Genomic DNA, 15829 nt, shown 5'->3' with positions numbered 1-15829 from the left:
TCAGTTAACAGTGTTATTTATATTTTTTGTAAAGAAGTTATATAAAACGTAACATTAGATGCATGTGTATATATTACCTGAAAGAACATCCTGCAAAATCATATTTAGCAGCCTATTAATGCTGTTGACATGCAAACATTTTTTTAAAAAATTAATGTTTATTATAAATATTAAACAAGTTCAAATGATTATTTAGTTAGCCTTCAGTGGTTGAGACGGATGTAGGTTGTAGTTTTTCTTTTCGCTTTTTATTAGCATGAGTTATTATTTAAAATTTTAGATTTACTTTTGAGATAACAAGAACCCATTTCGAACAACGTTTTGAATTTTAAATTAATCCATATGGTATACTAGTCCTATGAATCTGAACTTATGGATTCGGGTAAAGATAGGGTTCATTCAATGATAAGTTTAAAATGCCATGAGTTATTGTAGAATCCGCCTACTACTATTCACAACTACAAACTTTTTATCAAAAAGTTGTTACGTTAACGACGGATGGCTAGAAAGGCAAGAAAGTGATCATAAAAATTAATTTTTAGGTGTTGGTCATCTCGTTAAATTTTTAGGTGTTGGTCATCTCGTTAAATTTTTAGGTGTTGGTCATCTCGTTAAATTAAAAAGTTCGTGGAAGTTAAATATTTTTAAATTTAATCTATTTATGTGTAATTACATTTTAAATACAATAACTTAAAAAATATTTTTGAAAATTTTTGTTAAAAGATTTGTAAGCAAGTATTTGAGTTAAACATAGACTCTTAACAAAAAGCAATGAGTTCGTAATAACGAGCTAAGTTATAACAAATATAAAAGTATAAGACATTTCAGGCAACCATTACAAGCAGTACAATCGGTAACCAACTGAAGTAGAAGTAGCAGGGACAGTGATAACTGTAGTATAAGATAAATTTAAAGACAAAAGAAGACATTGAAAATAAAAACATTTTTCATATCAAAAACGATAGAGGTAGAAACAACATAATACTAAACAACAGAGGTAGAAACAACATAATACTAAACAAAAGATTCTGCTGCTGGTCAATTATATTACCAATTTACTTCAGTACATACAATTGTTTTCATCTGAATCACAGTTTACGCAAACATTAAATGGGTTTTTGTTTGTGCAATGTACCCAGTTTGTACAATGTACCCTGTTTGTACAATGTACCCTGTTTTGTACAATCTCCTTTTTTAAGTTAAGTAAATTTTACTTAAGGCTTCAGAATCTTCGAAATCAATTTTGTTTTTTTCGGAGTAGGCCTATTTTGCCTGGCTGTTGATAATTCTGATTGATTTCTCAAGGGGCTGCTATCTTTGTTATTAATGGCCTTGGTTGATTTTAACGTGCTTGTGATTGATTCTCTATATTACTTTCAGTCGTTGAAACCTCGTCATCAGCCAATCTGATTGTTACAGCTGACGGAGAAAAATCGCACTCAGAAAATATCAGTTAAAGAGGCACAAAACAAGAATATTAACTTGAAGTGAGTCCGAATTTTAAGTTCATAGTAGGGTACAATTTGTGTCATTCTGTTTATTTACCATTTTGGCTCAACTCACAAATTTCGTTTACAACACACCAAGCGTTGGGGAACATGTGTTTGAACTAAACACCAAACGTTGGCGGGATATGTGTTCGAACTAAATGCCTTAGAGCTTGTCAGTCTTCTGTTTCACTATGCAAATCCGTTTTAATTTATTTCCAACCAATTAGGCTAATATCTACCCTGTTTCACTCGATACTTAGTTATACATATGGTACCGGTCACCATCACCGCTGGAACTTGAAAAAAATTTTCCCGAATATTTATGTTTCTACATCATCTAGTTCTATTTTTTGTTCCAGTAAAATAAGAATGTGATTTCATTTTATTTTTATTCATTGTTTTAAGCTTATGAAACTCCTAAAATTTTTCGTATGTAAAAAACAGTTTGTTAATACTGGTTGCTTACACAGTAAACTTCCACTATTTTGGATGCTGCTCATTGCTTATTTTGGTTATTTCTCATAAAACTGATACAAGAAACTTTTGAGGCGGATTGTATTAAACGCTTGCTTTTTTAAAACAAAGTTTTATCAGTCTGACTTACATTATCGTCAAAAAAACGAAACAAAATTTAATGAAAAAAAAGCTTAAGAATAAATTATTGTAGGAAAATGAACACAACTTAAACTGCTTGACCAAACTTTAGATAAGGTTCTCGTAGATTCATTTTAACTGTAATAAGAGAAAAATTATGGAAGTCAAAATATTTCTAAACATTTTTCTATTCGAACAAAGTTTACTCGGTGATTATCCAAGATCGAATTTAAGTTAACGGAAAAATGATAAAGCTGTATTTATTTTTACATTTTTGTAAAATAAAACAATAGTTTAAACCAAGGAGTTTTTAAAATAATTTAGGTAGAATAAGCTAGCTTCATTGTTATTATAGATGGACGAAAGAGCAAGAAAAACACTTTAAAACCTAATAAAAGCTTTAAACGTTTGGGTTAGTAATAAAAACCTAATATACTTAAAATAAAGTTTAAGCGAGGGATTTAAATTTTGATATAGTGGACCAACGTGACATAAAATAAAAAATTGATGTTATTTTAGATAGTACTAAATTTTTTAAAAAACTAAAAAATTATTAAAAAAAAAACAAAAAATTAGCGAAATTTCAGGCGCCATTGACAATATATTTGTTAGAATAATCAAAGAAAATGATAGTATCTCCTCTAAGTTCTGTTTTTTTTTCTTTTTAATTAATTTTAAACTTCATCCCGAGTAAATAATAATAAAAAAAAAAAATTTTTAACTATTGAAATTCGTCAAACTTATAAAAGACTGGGTTCAACAACAAATATAAAATAACATGGAGTGACATTTAAATAAAAAGGCTGGGAATCAAAACTTTTTAAAACAATGTATACCAGTCAATTGCAGTATATATAATACTGTAGTGTATTCGAAAATTGGACAATATAAGAAAATAAAATAAAAATAACATTATAAACAATTATACCACAATAAACATAAATACAAGCCTTAAGAGAGCCACCGTTTGACAAAAAAAACGCGTTTCGCTACCATTCAAATTGATATTTATGATATTCAAATCAAATTCAATCATGAAAAGATTTTATCGAGCTCTAGTTGTGATAAAAAGATACTTTTAACCAAATTAAAGGGACTTATAAAAAAAACTTCGATCAAGCAATTTTTGAATATAGCATTTTTATCAAAGAAACATAAAACAGGAGTTGCTTTCGACATTTTAATTTATAGTCAAATAAGTCACCCGGTCATAAAACTATATTTCGCAACCCAAAATTTTTTGGTCACAGTACAAGACCACGTAAAAAATCACGCTATTTGAAATATCTAATATTGATGAAGTGCGTTTGGAAAATTGTTTGCTTGAGTTTGTTCTTGAACTGTTTGCCCGTTTATAACGTACCCTATACGAAGCAGCATTTTGACGACGTCCTGAGGAGTAAAAACGTAAGTTGTTAATTTAGCAAATGAGCTCGAAAAATCTTTTCGAACTTCATAATTTATAAAGGGCATTTTAGAACTGTTACAATAAAACACTTTTTTAAATAAGACTTTTGAAATAAGATTTACCCTATTTGGATTAGTAACAAGCATATCCTGTGTGATAGATCCACCGGGTGGAATGACATTTCCAGAAGGTGGCTGCATTTGCAATTGAAATGTCTAAAAACGTTAGAAAAACCATTTTGTCTAATTCAGAAATAGTAACAAGCGATATATATTTACTATTATTATTTATCAATTTTATTATTCATTACTTTTATTATCATTGCTATCATCATCATCATCATCATCATCATCATCATCATCATCATCATCATCATCATCATCATCATCATCATCATCATCATCATCATCATCATCATCATCATCATCATCATCATCATCATCATCATCATCATCATCATCATCATCATCATCATCATCATCATCATCATCATCATCATCATCATCATCATCATCATCATCATCATCATCATCATCATCATCATCATCATCATCATCATCATCATCATCATCATCATCATCATCATCATCATCATCGTTGTTGTTATTATTATTTTTATTAGAACAGGCAATACTGTTGTATAAATTTTAAAAAATGATATTTCAAAGATGGCTACAATAAATGACAATGGAACTTTTTTGAAATATGTTAAAAGTAAAATATAGCCTGATTTATAGTTCTTAAAAGAAGAATAAAAACTGTAGGAATTGCTGTCAAAAGAAAAGTGCTTCAGTGTTAAGTAGAAAAAAAGCAAATATGGAAAAAAAAACAAATAAATAAAGAAAAGGGAAGAAAAATGAGATAACCTCTAACTAGATTTCTAAAGCATCTAACATTTTTAGTGATTTGAGACTCAGTTTTACATTTTAATCCTCCAAATTTTTCTGCTTTCTTGAATGTACTTTTTCTCTCTGTTGAAATTGCAATATTTGAAGCAAACAAACTTTACAAGTGGTTTTGCATAAAGTATACTCACTTTTCTTCTAACAAACTTTCAGCTGTAGTTTTAATTTGAAGCGAAAAATTATCATTTCAAGAATTTCTATTTTGTTGACAAAATACAACACTTTCAGAATTGAAGATACAAAATTTAGATTAACAAGAAGGAGATATATGCACTCAATTCTTCTTTTTTCTTTTCTTGAGAATTTCTTGAGAAGGAAATTAATGCCACATACAACAATTTTTTAACAGGAACAATTATCAATTACAACTTTTCATCTTAAAAAAAGATTCTATTGAAGTAAAACTAACTTTAAGTAGAATTTCTTATTAAAGGTGAAGATTTAACAAAAAAACATTGTGCTTCTTTTTTTAAAGTATGATCTTTCAAAGAAAACTTAGAAAAACTTTTTTTCTAACGTATGATAACAATAATTTAGAGAGATCTAGCTAAATACATTTGTTATTCTTGTTAGATGGCAGTTTAAATGCTGATGTTAAATCTACATCACTGTTAATAATTTGTTGCATAGTTTATCATTTCTCCTTAAGCAGTTTAAAAAAGTTTTTAAAAGACTCTAAAATATGTATAATAATTTAAGTATATCTTTTGTTTTTTTATATATAATTTTCTTTTAGATTTTTACAGCACAGCAATTTTATTATCAGTGAAGAATTCAAAAAACTTCAAAGCTACAAAGTTCTTATATATATAAAAAAAGACTTTATTGAGAAGAAATATTGAATTCAACTTATATTGCAAAACTCTGTTGTGACATCTACATATTCATTGAGTGTATTTGAGTTTTTTCTGTGTTTTTTTTTTTATTCAATGGAACTACATTAGAGGGTAAACCATGAGAATTTCAGAATTTGAATTTTTATGTGTTAATTGAAACTTTCTAATATCAATGTTGACTAATGAAACAAATGTGGAAGTCCTCACAATATGCAATCTGTTGGCTTTAACTAAAGAGAGAAACATAAATTTGAAAAACAACTGGATTGAAAAGTTTTCTTTTTATTAATTCTATTTATGTCATTAAATTAGCAAGAAGAAACCAATTATAATGTTAATAACAAATTCTAACCAAATGATTGTCTATGAGAACAGAGGCTTTATGTGTTTTAAATCTGTGTTTGTAAGGGTCATAAAAATGTTTGGCCTGATACTTATCAGTGGTAATTATGATTGTTTGAAAATTGTATTTGATAAAATGCATTTAATCAATGAATTTTATATGCAATTAAATTTGTAAAAAACTTATCATATAACTGTAAAAACTAATTTGTACTTTTTTACCACTGACTAAAAAGTACTGATTACTATCAGATAGTAATCAGAAATTTTTGAAACAGCCATCAGTAGTGTTGTAAAGTTTTAGATTTAAAATTGTGTTCATAAAAAAAACAAGACAACAACCCTAAAATTTAATATTTGATATCCTAAAGGAAATATCAGTTTTCACCTGTTGTCTTTGCTTCTAGTATTTTAGTATGAAATTAAAACTTTAATGTCTTTCTTCAGTGAAAATAGCAAGATTTGTTTAGTGTGCGTGTTAGTAAACAAGCCATAAGTTCTGCATATAGAAGATGTTAAAAACAAGTATTCTATTCTGGGACAGTGGAAAGACTTTTTAAATGGAGCTTTAATGTGTTGAAAGCTAATTAACAATAGTCATAACATAAAATAACTACATAATTACAACAAAGAAAGATAACCTTAATGATTGTCATGAGACATTAGAAATATTGGTAAAAACAAAAATATAGAGAAAGAGTTTTTTTTAACAAGAAAAAAATGTGTAGTCAAAAAAACTTAAATAAGATCCCAAAGCTTGCAAAGATAGTTAACAAACATGATTATTCATGCTACTGGTTTGTACCAATAAATAACAGGAAATCCAGATCTGTAGGACAAGCTATTTATCTTATCTGTCAAAAAAAGATTACAGAGAACTTCTTGAACTCACATTGATGATTTTCTGGGATAATGTCCTCCAAAAGGCTTCACTTTCATAATTCCTGGGTTTATTTGAAACAATTACTAAAACTGCTAACAATGTAATAGATTGTCATTTAAATTACCTAAGCTAAGAACTGACACCTTTTAGCTTTTCAGACATGAGAAGAAGCAGAAAATGATGGTTAAACTAAAACAGCAACATAAACTCAAAAGAAATCAAGATTGTTCAGTAAGATATACAGCAAAAGAAGACCAGAGCATGTAAACACTTAATAAACTTGATTGGACGAGATTCTTGCTTTTTTTTTTTTGCAGACACCAATAAGTAGCCAAAACTGCATATGTTAATCAATATCAAGGCTGATCAAATATCTATTAGAAATCAATGACAGTGCCAAAATAATCATGGTTTTAGCCACTACATTTAGTTTATCACTGAACAAACTGGAAGATCATTTTGATTAAAAGAAACACACAAAAAAAAAAGCCTGTGATTTTTCTTTTATCTTTAACCATCCTAATGTATACCTACATATAAATATCTTAATGTAACATATATGCATAAAATGCATTATGAGTGGGAAGGCTTATATAACTAAAATTACATCTAAAAAATTTATAATTTATGACCAAACTTTAAATGCTTGTGCAGTATGATGTTTCTTTAGTAAGAATCTATTTTTAAGTAAAGAACAAATTGATAAGAAGACATAAAAACCTTGGGAACAGCAGCTTGAAAAAGGAAGTTGGTCAAAGCAGTCATATTTGAATTTGTAGCTATCATGGTAATAATGAAAGAATCTGTTACTTGAAGTTGAGAAGTATTGAATGAAAACTTAATACTTAATCCATTTTTTTCAAAGGCAATAATGGAAGGCACATCTAAAAAGAAATACATTCAAAATAAGCAAATTAAATAAATAAAAAATCAATTTTAGTAAAACATTACTTTTTAAATACCTATTAGATTTTGCTTCATTATATTTGTAACTTGAGGAACACTGCTATTCATGCTCATTCCTAACAGATCATTCAGCTCATAATTTCTGTCTGTAGCTATAGCTGTTGCTGGAAACAGATTATTTAAGAAGTAATAAATTCAATGTCACACACACACACACACACACACACACACACACACACACACACACACACACACACACACACACACACACACACACACACACACACACACACACACACACTCATGTAACTTTTTGTAACAGTTATACAATTCATAATATATAAAACTTAAACAAATAGATATTTTAATGAAACTAACGTTGCACAGAAGGAGTGACATTTATATCTCCTAAAAGATCCATCAAGCCTCCTGAAAACTGACTTTGGGGAACTACAACAGTAGATGGGGAAGCTGGTAAGCCATCTCCAAGTAAATCTAGTAATGAGTCAGATTCATTTTGATGAGAACTCAAATCAATATTCATATTGTATTTCTCTGTAGGTGTAGCATTGCCATTTACATTATTTACTGGAGGTGTTGTATTTTCACCAGAGATCTTTTCTGTTTTAAATAATGGCATCCTTTCTAACAAACCAATACGAAGATGATCATATTTTCGAAAAACAGCATCATATTCAACAGATCGTTGTTGCAACTCAATATCAGTATTTGTTGTGTAATTGTTGATGATGTATTGAATTTGATCAGAACACGTTGAGAAGCGTGTTGTTAATTTCATAAGTGCCGTTATGGCATATTCTTTTGTTACGCGACTTGAGAATGCACTATTTAGAATGCCAGACAGAACATTTATAACATCTGATTCTGTTACCTAAAATTTAAACATCAGTTTAATTACTGAGTTTAGTTTTAAAATTGTTATACGTAGTTTTGTCTTTTTTAAAAAACTTACATTAAGCGGCTCATCCTCTTCAAGATCTGTAGAAAGTAGAAGTTCACCAAACTCACCAATGCACCACGCTCCAACTTGTAGCAAAGCAGCCTATAAAAATACACCACCATCTATATTACTTCTATTACATTTTCAGCAAGTATCAATAACACTTTGAAAAAAATAAATCAATACCTGACTGTGGTCTTCTTGAATAGCTTTAAACAACTGTTGGACTGTGTAAGTATGTAGGGTATTTGTGTTTGAGATTAATAATATCAAGTTAGAAACTGCATCATCTTGAACAAACTGACTGGACTAGAAAATACATTTTACTAATAAAATTTGATCATAAATTATTATAAATTAGTATAAATTACTTTTACATAAGGAAAAATATTAACACCTAAACTCAACAACATACCGACGTTAATACTTTTAATACTGTATCAATATGCCATCGCTTATTAGGTGCATATTTCTCTGCCACACTAATAATATTGGATGTAGTATACTGTTTAAATTCAATATCACATGTTTCCAGAAATAACAATAGCTCTTTCATCATGCTTCGAATATTGCTTGAATTAACAAGAGCAAATGAAAGCTCAATTGCCCTCCTAGATAATGTCAAATGTTTTTCTGTCAATAATAGTTAAAGAAATTTACTAACAAAAAAAGGTCAATAACTATTATATGGAAATATAAATAACAGCAAAAATTCAGAAAACAAGGTGATAATAATTTTCAAAGAATAACCTTCTTATAGATATGTCTGGATCTTTTAAACATTCTAAAACTGTTGTTCTATGACGTTGCACAGCATTGTTATCTACCTGCAATGTCTTCAATAAAGTATTTAAAGCTACGTACCTATGAATTAAGGTTTTGCATTAACATTTTATAACTTTATCATTTAACATGTTACTGATTTTTCTTATTCTCATAAAAACCCTTAGATAAGTTTTCTTATTCTCATAAAAACCCTTAGATAAGTTTTCTTATTCTCATAAAAACCCTTAGATAAGTTTTCTTATTCTCATAAACCTTTAGATAAGTTTTCTTATTCTCATAAAAACCCTTAGATAAGTTTTCTTATTCTCATAAACACTTAAGACAAACATAGAAGAATATTAGTCTGTTTATGGTAGAAAAGAAATTATAACTGATAAACTGAATTATAATTTATAACAAATATAACTGAATTAAAATTCTAGAACAAAATTTATCTGAAACTATTTTAAAATAAAGTAAATGGCTCAATATATCTTTTTGTGAAATCAAAAAAAAAAAGTATTAAAATAAAAAAAAGATACTTAATGCATGTGTATAATAACAAATCAACAAATAACTTATTATGCTATAAATATTATTTATAATTACTATATTTTTGCTGTAAGTAATCTTTAATATTGCATTATTAATTTACAGCAATCAACAAAGTTTTAGCATAAATAATCTCACTTGCAAACAGTAAATATGCTTTAAATCCTTGACTAAAACTTAATAATCAAAACTAAAAATAGTCACACCTGATATTTTTGTCATTATTTAGTAGAAATCTTCCCAAAATATTCACAGCTAAAACCTAAATTAAAAAAATTTTTTTTATAGCTACAACATTGACTTGATTAACTTAATTTTTTTCTTGAATTTATAATTACTGTGTTAGTTCTATAAAAAAATCCAGAGGCAATTTAGTTGAATTTAGTTAGGAGAATAACTATTTTAAAGAAAAAGTTCCTATATCATTAAATTTAAACATACCCTTAGACCACTTTCAGACTTGATGTCCATTATAGTTAATACAGTTTCATAGAGCACAGCATTTCCCACATTTTTTGTAGTTTCTGTATTTGTGGCAACCTAAATTTTTTAACATTAATAAAAGATTAATAATCAACAGATTAGTTTCAAGAAGAAAATCAAATTTTTATGCAATCCTTGATTAAAAAATTCTTGTAGGTATTAACTATGATCTTATAGAGGGTAAACAGATAAAGTAAAAACCTCAATTTCAAGTTTAATTTTTGTTACAGAAAAAACAATCAGAAGTTCAAAATTTAACCTGAGCTAACAGATCATTCATAGTTTCACTGGAGTCAGAATCCTTGTGGCCAAGTATTCGCAGTAAACGCAAGACATGTACCTGCATTATTGGAAACATATTTACATAACTAATAAACATTAACTCAAAATAATTAGAAAAAGATGTCGAGTTTACCAACACTTTGATTTAGGTTCTAAGTTACCGAGACATTAAAACTAAATGAAAGTAATTTAAAATGACTCAAACTTACCTGTAGGAAAGGATCACTTATTCCATTTACATCATGTTCAGGGGAATAACCTGATTGTGTCAGAGACTTTAGCAAACGAACTAAGTTAGGAACAAACTAAAGTGAAAAAATATAATTCAAAAAATAAGAACTTATAAACTGCAGTAATGTCTTTAATCATTTAGATAATGATTCCTACCCTTCTGAAATGTGTTGTAACATCTGGATTAAGAATACACATCTCAGATATTAACACAATTGATGTCAGTTGAACACCTAAAGCATAGTAAATCAAATTAAGAAATAAAAGCATAGTACATAAAATTGATCAGGCATTAAATGCATTAAAACCAGTTAAACGCACAATTTTATTAACCAATTTTATTTATTTCTGTATATCTTAATTCTTAGTTTAAGAAAAGATCAAGTACTAACTCAAGTCTAACACTTGAGCAGTTAAATATTGTGATAATCTTTTAAAGCATACTAAAAAATTTGATTTGATTGAACTAATGGTTTCACAAAATGAACATGACTTAAGAACAATATTTAATCAATGTAAAAAACAGTATTAATGAAAAAGTCAACATAATGAACCCCATTGGAGAAATATAAATATACTAACCCAAAGGAGACAATACAAAAAAGTGAATAAAATTAATTTAGTCAATAGCAACTAATATAACTAACAACACATGATTTTGATTAACTATATAAGCAAAAAAATGAGTTGCATAAAAGTTTAATTGAGATTTATAACAGTAAAAGCGATTTAACATTCAAAGTATCCTCCTTTTGTTTAATGGTAAAGAAGATTTTGTCTCTGCATTGATTCAACCAATTTCACATTCAAGAACATCTCACATTCAATCCTCAGTTGATTAAATTTGATGGTTTACTAATTGAGCATCATTATGACCAAATATTTTTATTAGATTGATACCTGGTGATCTAGGGCACTAAAACAATAAACTAAATCGGTGTGTCATACTATGTACTGTGTGTACTGGAACCCCATTTTGGTGGAAGATGTATTGGTGACTTCTGCCATACAATTGCCTGGTGTGTTTTTGTAGTTGATGGAATCAAATGTGATCACATGTGTGTTTTTGTAGGTATATTGGTTGATGTAATCACACAAACCAAGGGCATTGTAGAAAAAACATCCCCATATGCTTATTGAGTCTCTGCCATCTTGTCATCTTGTTTATAAATAGCATTAAAAAAATTTCTCAGTATTTTATGACCTAAAAGTTTAACTGTTGCTTCAAATCATTTTTGCCCAATCTTCGACTGCCATATGTAATTGTTTTTTGTACTAATTTCATCTTTTGCAATGACCCATGATTGGCAGGATATTTTGTAAACATTCTTCTAAGAAGCTACTTTTGTCATGGCCACTAAGCTTCAATGGTCTTCCTGAATGAGGTATGTTGATAACATCATCTGATTTTCAGTTTTTCACATGCAAAATTCAGAAACACCCACAAATTAGCCTATTTTAATATTGTTAACTGATGAGTTCAATAATTTGCCATTTGATGATCTCTGACACTGCTTCTCTACTCTTTTTGTGAGAAAATATTTTACAATTTTTGCATTTAAAATGTTATTTTGTAATGTTAAAAATATTTTTTTAATTAAACATCACAAATACATAGTAATTTTATCCATTAAAGTGGTAATTAAATAAAATAATTAGTTTTAAAGTGTCAAAAATATATAGTTAATCAATCATTAAAATGGACCATCTAATTTCAATTTGTTTTATAGAAGTTGAATAGTGTGTGTAAATGTTTTTTTCTGGTTATTTTATCAACAAAAACATAAAACAAAAAAGATAAAATTCATTTTGATTTCCATTAAACTTTTATATGAGAAAAACAAATATTTTGTTATGAAAAACTCAATCTTAAAAAAACATTTAATACAAAAAAAACTATTACCATGATTGTTGTCACTCATAAGTGATCTAGTGATTGGAATATACATTTCCATGAGCTCTGGTACTTTACGAATTATGCGTACAGCACATAAGCAAGCCTGAAGCAAAAGTTTAACACTAAATATTTTAACACTAAATTATCTTCTTTGTATTCACTATTTGTGTTCTTTAAATACTTGGTTTGATTTAAAGGGAAAATTGATACTTTAAGTCTCACCTTCTTTTTTATATAACAATTTCCAGTCTTTAACAATTTTTCTACTTCTCCAGCTAAGTCTCTACTCATTTCTTGTGAACATATACTAAAAATATTTTTTTTTTAATCTATAATAATAGGTTATTAACAAATTAAAATTTAAAAATTGAAGAGAATCAAATAATTAAAACGAGAACAATTTTTTTTTTTTTTTTTTTTTTTAGTGTTGTTAAAAAATTACCTTCCAAGAGTACAAAGAGCCAACCCTTGCACATAATGAGAAGAATGATTTAGATCACTGTGGTATATAAAAAAAAATGATTTAGATCACTGTGGTGGAAAAAACTATTTAAGTCTTAAACTTCAAAAACAGAAAACTATTTATATTTTAAATAATTAAATGAAAATTGTATTATATAAAAATATATATATTTTTTGGAATATTTTTTCGTGTTAAATATGAAAGGTACAGAGTTATATAAACTAAGTTTCTTATACTGGAAGCAAGATCATATTTTACTTTTTCAAGCAGTTTGTAATTAAAAGGTGAACATCTTGTTTTTCATCTAAAAGCATCATTGCTCCTAAATAACCCATTCTCTTGTCATTAAACTTTTGTGATGATATCAGCTTTAAACATTCAAGCTAAATTTAAATGTAAAACAAGTATACATATATGATAAACTAAAAACAACATACCATATGTATATTGCATATCATATATAAACATCTTCAAAAACTAAAATATATATTTTTTGAACTTTGTCTAACTGTTTATTACTTACTTGTGGATGCCAACATTAGACTTAAATAAAAATGTAACAATAGTAATGTATCTATAATTAAAACTTACTTTCATATTTATAGAAGATTTTATATGACATATATGACATAAATACATTAAGTGAAATAAACTGTTATGTTGCTCACTGTAACTGTATGCCAATGACTCAATCTTTACTCTGGAAAAGGTATGAGACTTTTTTTTCCAGATAATTTGACAAGATTGAGAAGATTTTTTTTAAAAAATTAAACACCAATCTTTCTTAACTCTTAAAAAGTTTTTCAAATATAAGTACAATTAATGAAGAGATTTGCATATATTTCTTGTTTGATAGTTTCTTAAAAACCGAGAAGAACAATCTTAGAACAATAATTTAATGTTCTTTTATTCAGTTTCTCTAAATGGTGTTTATTTTCTTTTTTCTAACTATACAAATATCAAAAATAACATTTTTGCAGCTAAAAATTAATCAATTCTTACATAAAAATATAAACATCATAAAAGTGTAATTCTGCTTTTGTTTAAATATTTTCAATTTTAAATTTAAGAACTTGTATTTAAATTTTTCTTATGGTAATTTTACTTCATAAACTAATAGGCAAAGACAGTTATAAGATATCAAGATGTTATTAAAAAAAAAGGGGCATTTGTTGTAAGGTAACAGCAATTAATTTTTATGAGAGCCCTTCTCTCCCATAAAAACTTGATCTGGTCTGATTAAATGAGGAGGGGGGAAGAGAGAGGGGGAGGAGAGAGGGGAGGAGAGAGGGGGAGGAGAGAGGGGAGGAGAGAGGGGAGGGGGAGATGAAATATAACCATACAAATTTAGGAAGTTAAAATTTTGATAAGGATTTTCAATTTTCCACAATTTCGACCTTAAATAAATATTGAGCCTTTCTTCTAATTAGATTAAAGAAACAATTTCATTATTTTTTACTTTTTACTTTTTTTTTTAAAAAATTTTTGGGGAGGGAATTTCAGAATGTATCTAGAAAGATTTTTAAAGAGGGATTGTGGGAGAAGAGACATATTGACATAGACATCATGATATTAGTACATATACAATTTGAAAATGGGGTTACTAATGTGTAACTCCATTTTTAAATATTATTATTAATATCATGTCTAACATAACTTGATTAACTGATAAGGCTTATCTAAACAATTCATTTTCAATGGTTAAATATTACAACTAAAAATTTTCCATTAATAAAGTTTAACTATACTAAGTCTGATTACCATTAAATCTACTCAATCTATGACTGATAAATAACAAATAACCAAAAGTGACAAGTGTAATATCTTTTAACAACTTAAAAAGTCATAATGGATAAAAATAAATTGTGATAAACAAAAAAAAAACTTATTTTCTTAAGTTTTTTAATTGATTCTTATTTTATTTAAATGATTATAATTGCTGGAATTATTTATGAGTGGTTTTAAAGTCAGCAAACAACTGATTGTAAGTTAAAGTAAATGTGTGTGAACGTTTTAAATTTTACTATGATTGAAAAATTCATTTTATCATAATTTTTTGTAAATACAGTTTTCTTGAGCATAAACTAAACCATTTTTGAAATAAAATGTTTTTCAGATCACTTTATATATAAATTTAATCAAAGAAGAGTGAAGGCTTAAGCAACACAAAAAAAAAAATTATATAAATAAAAGGTTTGCTTGTTTGCTATCTATTTTAATATTTATAGCACTTAATCTTGTTTAATTGTAGAATGAAAACATAAGACATACTTGACCAAAATGAGCTGGAAAGCCAAGCATATGTATATAGAGAAGCTTTGCAACATTTCTAGATCTTGCATCATTATCCTCTTCTCGGAAAGAGGTTCGTATAAGGGCACACTCTTTGGAGATAACATCTCTCTCATCAGCTGCTGTACGAGCTGCTCTTATTAAACGAATCAAATCTCTAAGTTTCACATTTGCTGGCATTTCATTTGATTTTTCTACATATTGTGACAAGGAAAAATATATTTTAACTGAAACTTTCAAAGAAGATTAATAGTATAAAAAGTAATAATTTGTAAAACTTCTAATATTTATTTACTTGAGAACTTTAACTAATCAAAAGTTTGAAGACAATTCATAAAAATTCACCAAGCATTCTTAATCATCTTAATAAATCCTGTTTATTTGTTGGCTTGCTACCTATCAACTAGCAATCTGTATATCAAACTTTGGATTTTAAGACATTAAACTGAGATGTTATTGCTCTAGAAAAACTTTGTTTAATAAAAACAGTTTCAAAAATTAATTTTTTTTATTAAAAAAAAACAACAACTCTTTTACTT

The 15829-nt window shown here is 27.4% G+C and overlaps 1 protein-coding gene across 1 annotated transcript; it reads right to left on the bottom strand.

Annotated features, from left to right (window-relative positions):
* Positions 1-2919: 2919 nt before the first annotated feature.
* Positions 2920-15521, bottom strand: LOC145193813 (AP-1 complex subunit gamma-1-like). The gene is made up of 19 exons (XM_090068498.1): positions 15270-15521; positions 13257-13381; positions 12978-13034; positions 12758-12842; positions 12542-12638; positions 10795-10871; positions 10617-10712; positions 10385-10465; positions 10084-10182; positions 9849-9904; positions 9076-9189; positions 8741-8936; positions 8512-8634; positions 8338-8427; positions 7743-8256; positions 7421-7528; positions 7179-7342; positions 3615-3707; positions 2920-3476 (listed from the first exon to the last, which is right to left on the bottom strand). Exons 1-19 carry the CDS (start codon positions 15468-15470, stop codon positions 3372-3374), a joined length of 2481 nt encoding a protein of 826 aa, XP_089924624.1. The 5' UTR covers positions 15471-15521; the 3' UTR covers positions 2920-3371.
* Between the last annotated feature and the right edge of the window lie 308 nt (positions 15522-15829).

Source organism: Hydra viridissima, unplaced genomic scaffold (assembly GCF_058129835.1).
Source record: "Hydra viridissima isolate aposymbiotic clone 2 unplaced genomic scaffold, HvirCarnegie_v1 scaffold_12, whole genome shotgun sequence".
Taxonomy (NCBI): domain Eukaryota; kingdom Metazoa; phylum Cnidaria; class Hydrozoa; order Anthoathecata; family Hydridae; genus Hydra; species Hydra viridissima.
The sequence above is the reverse complement of the archived record's forward strand: the minus strand, read 5'-3'. Positions and strand labels throughout refer to the sequence as shown.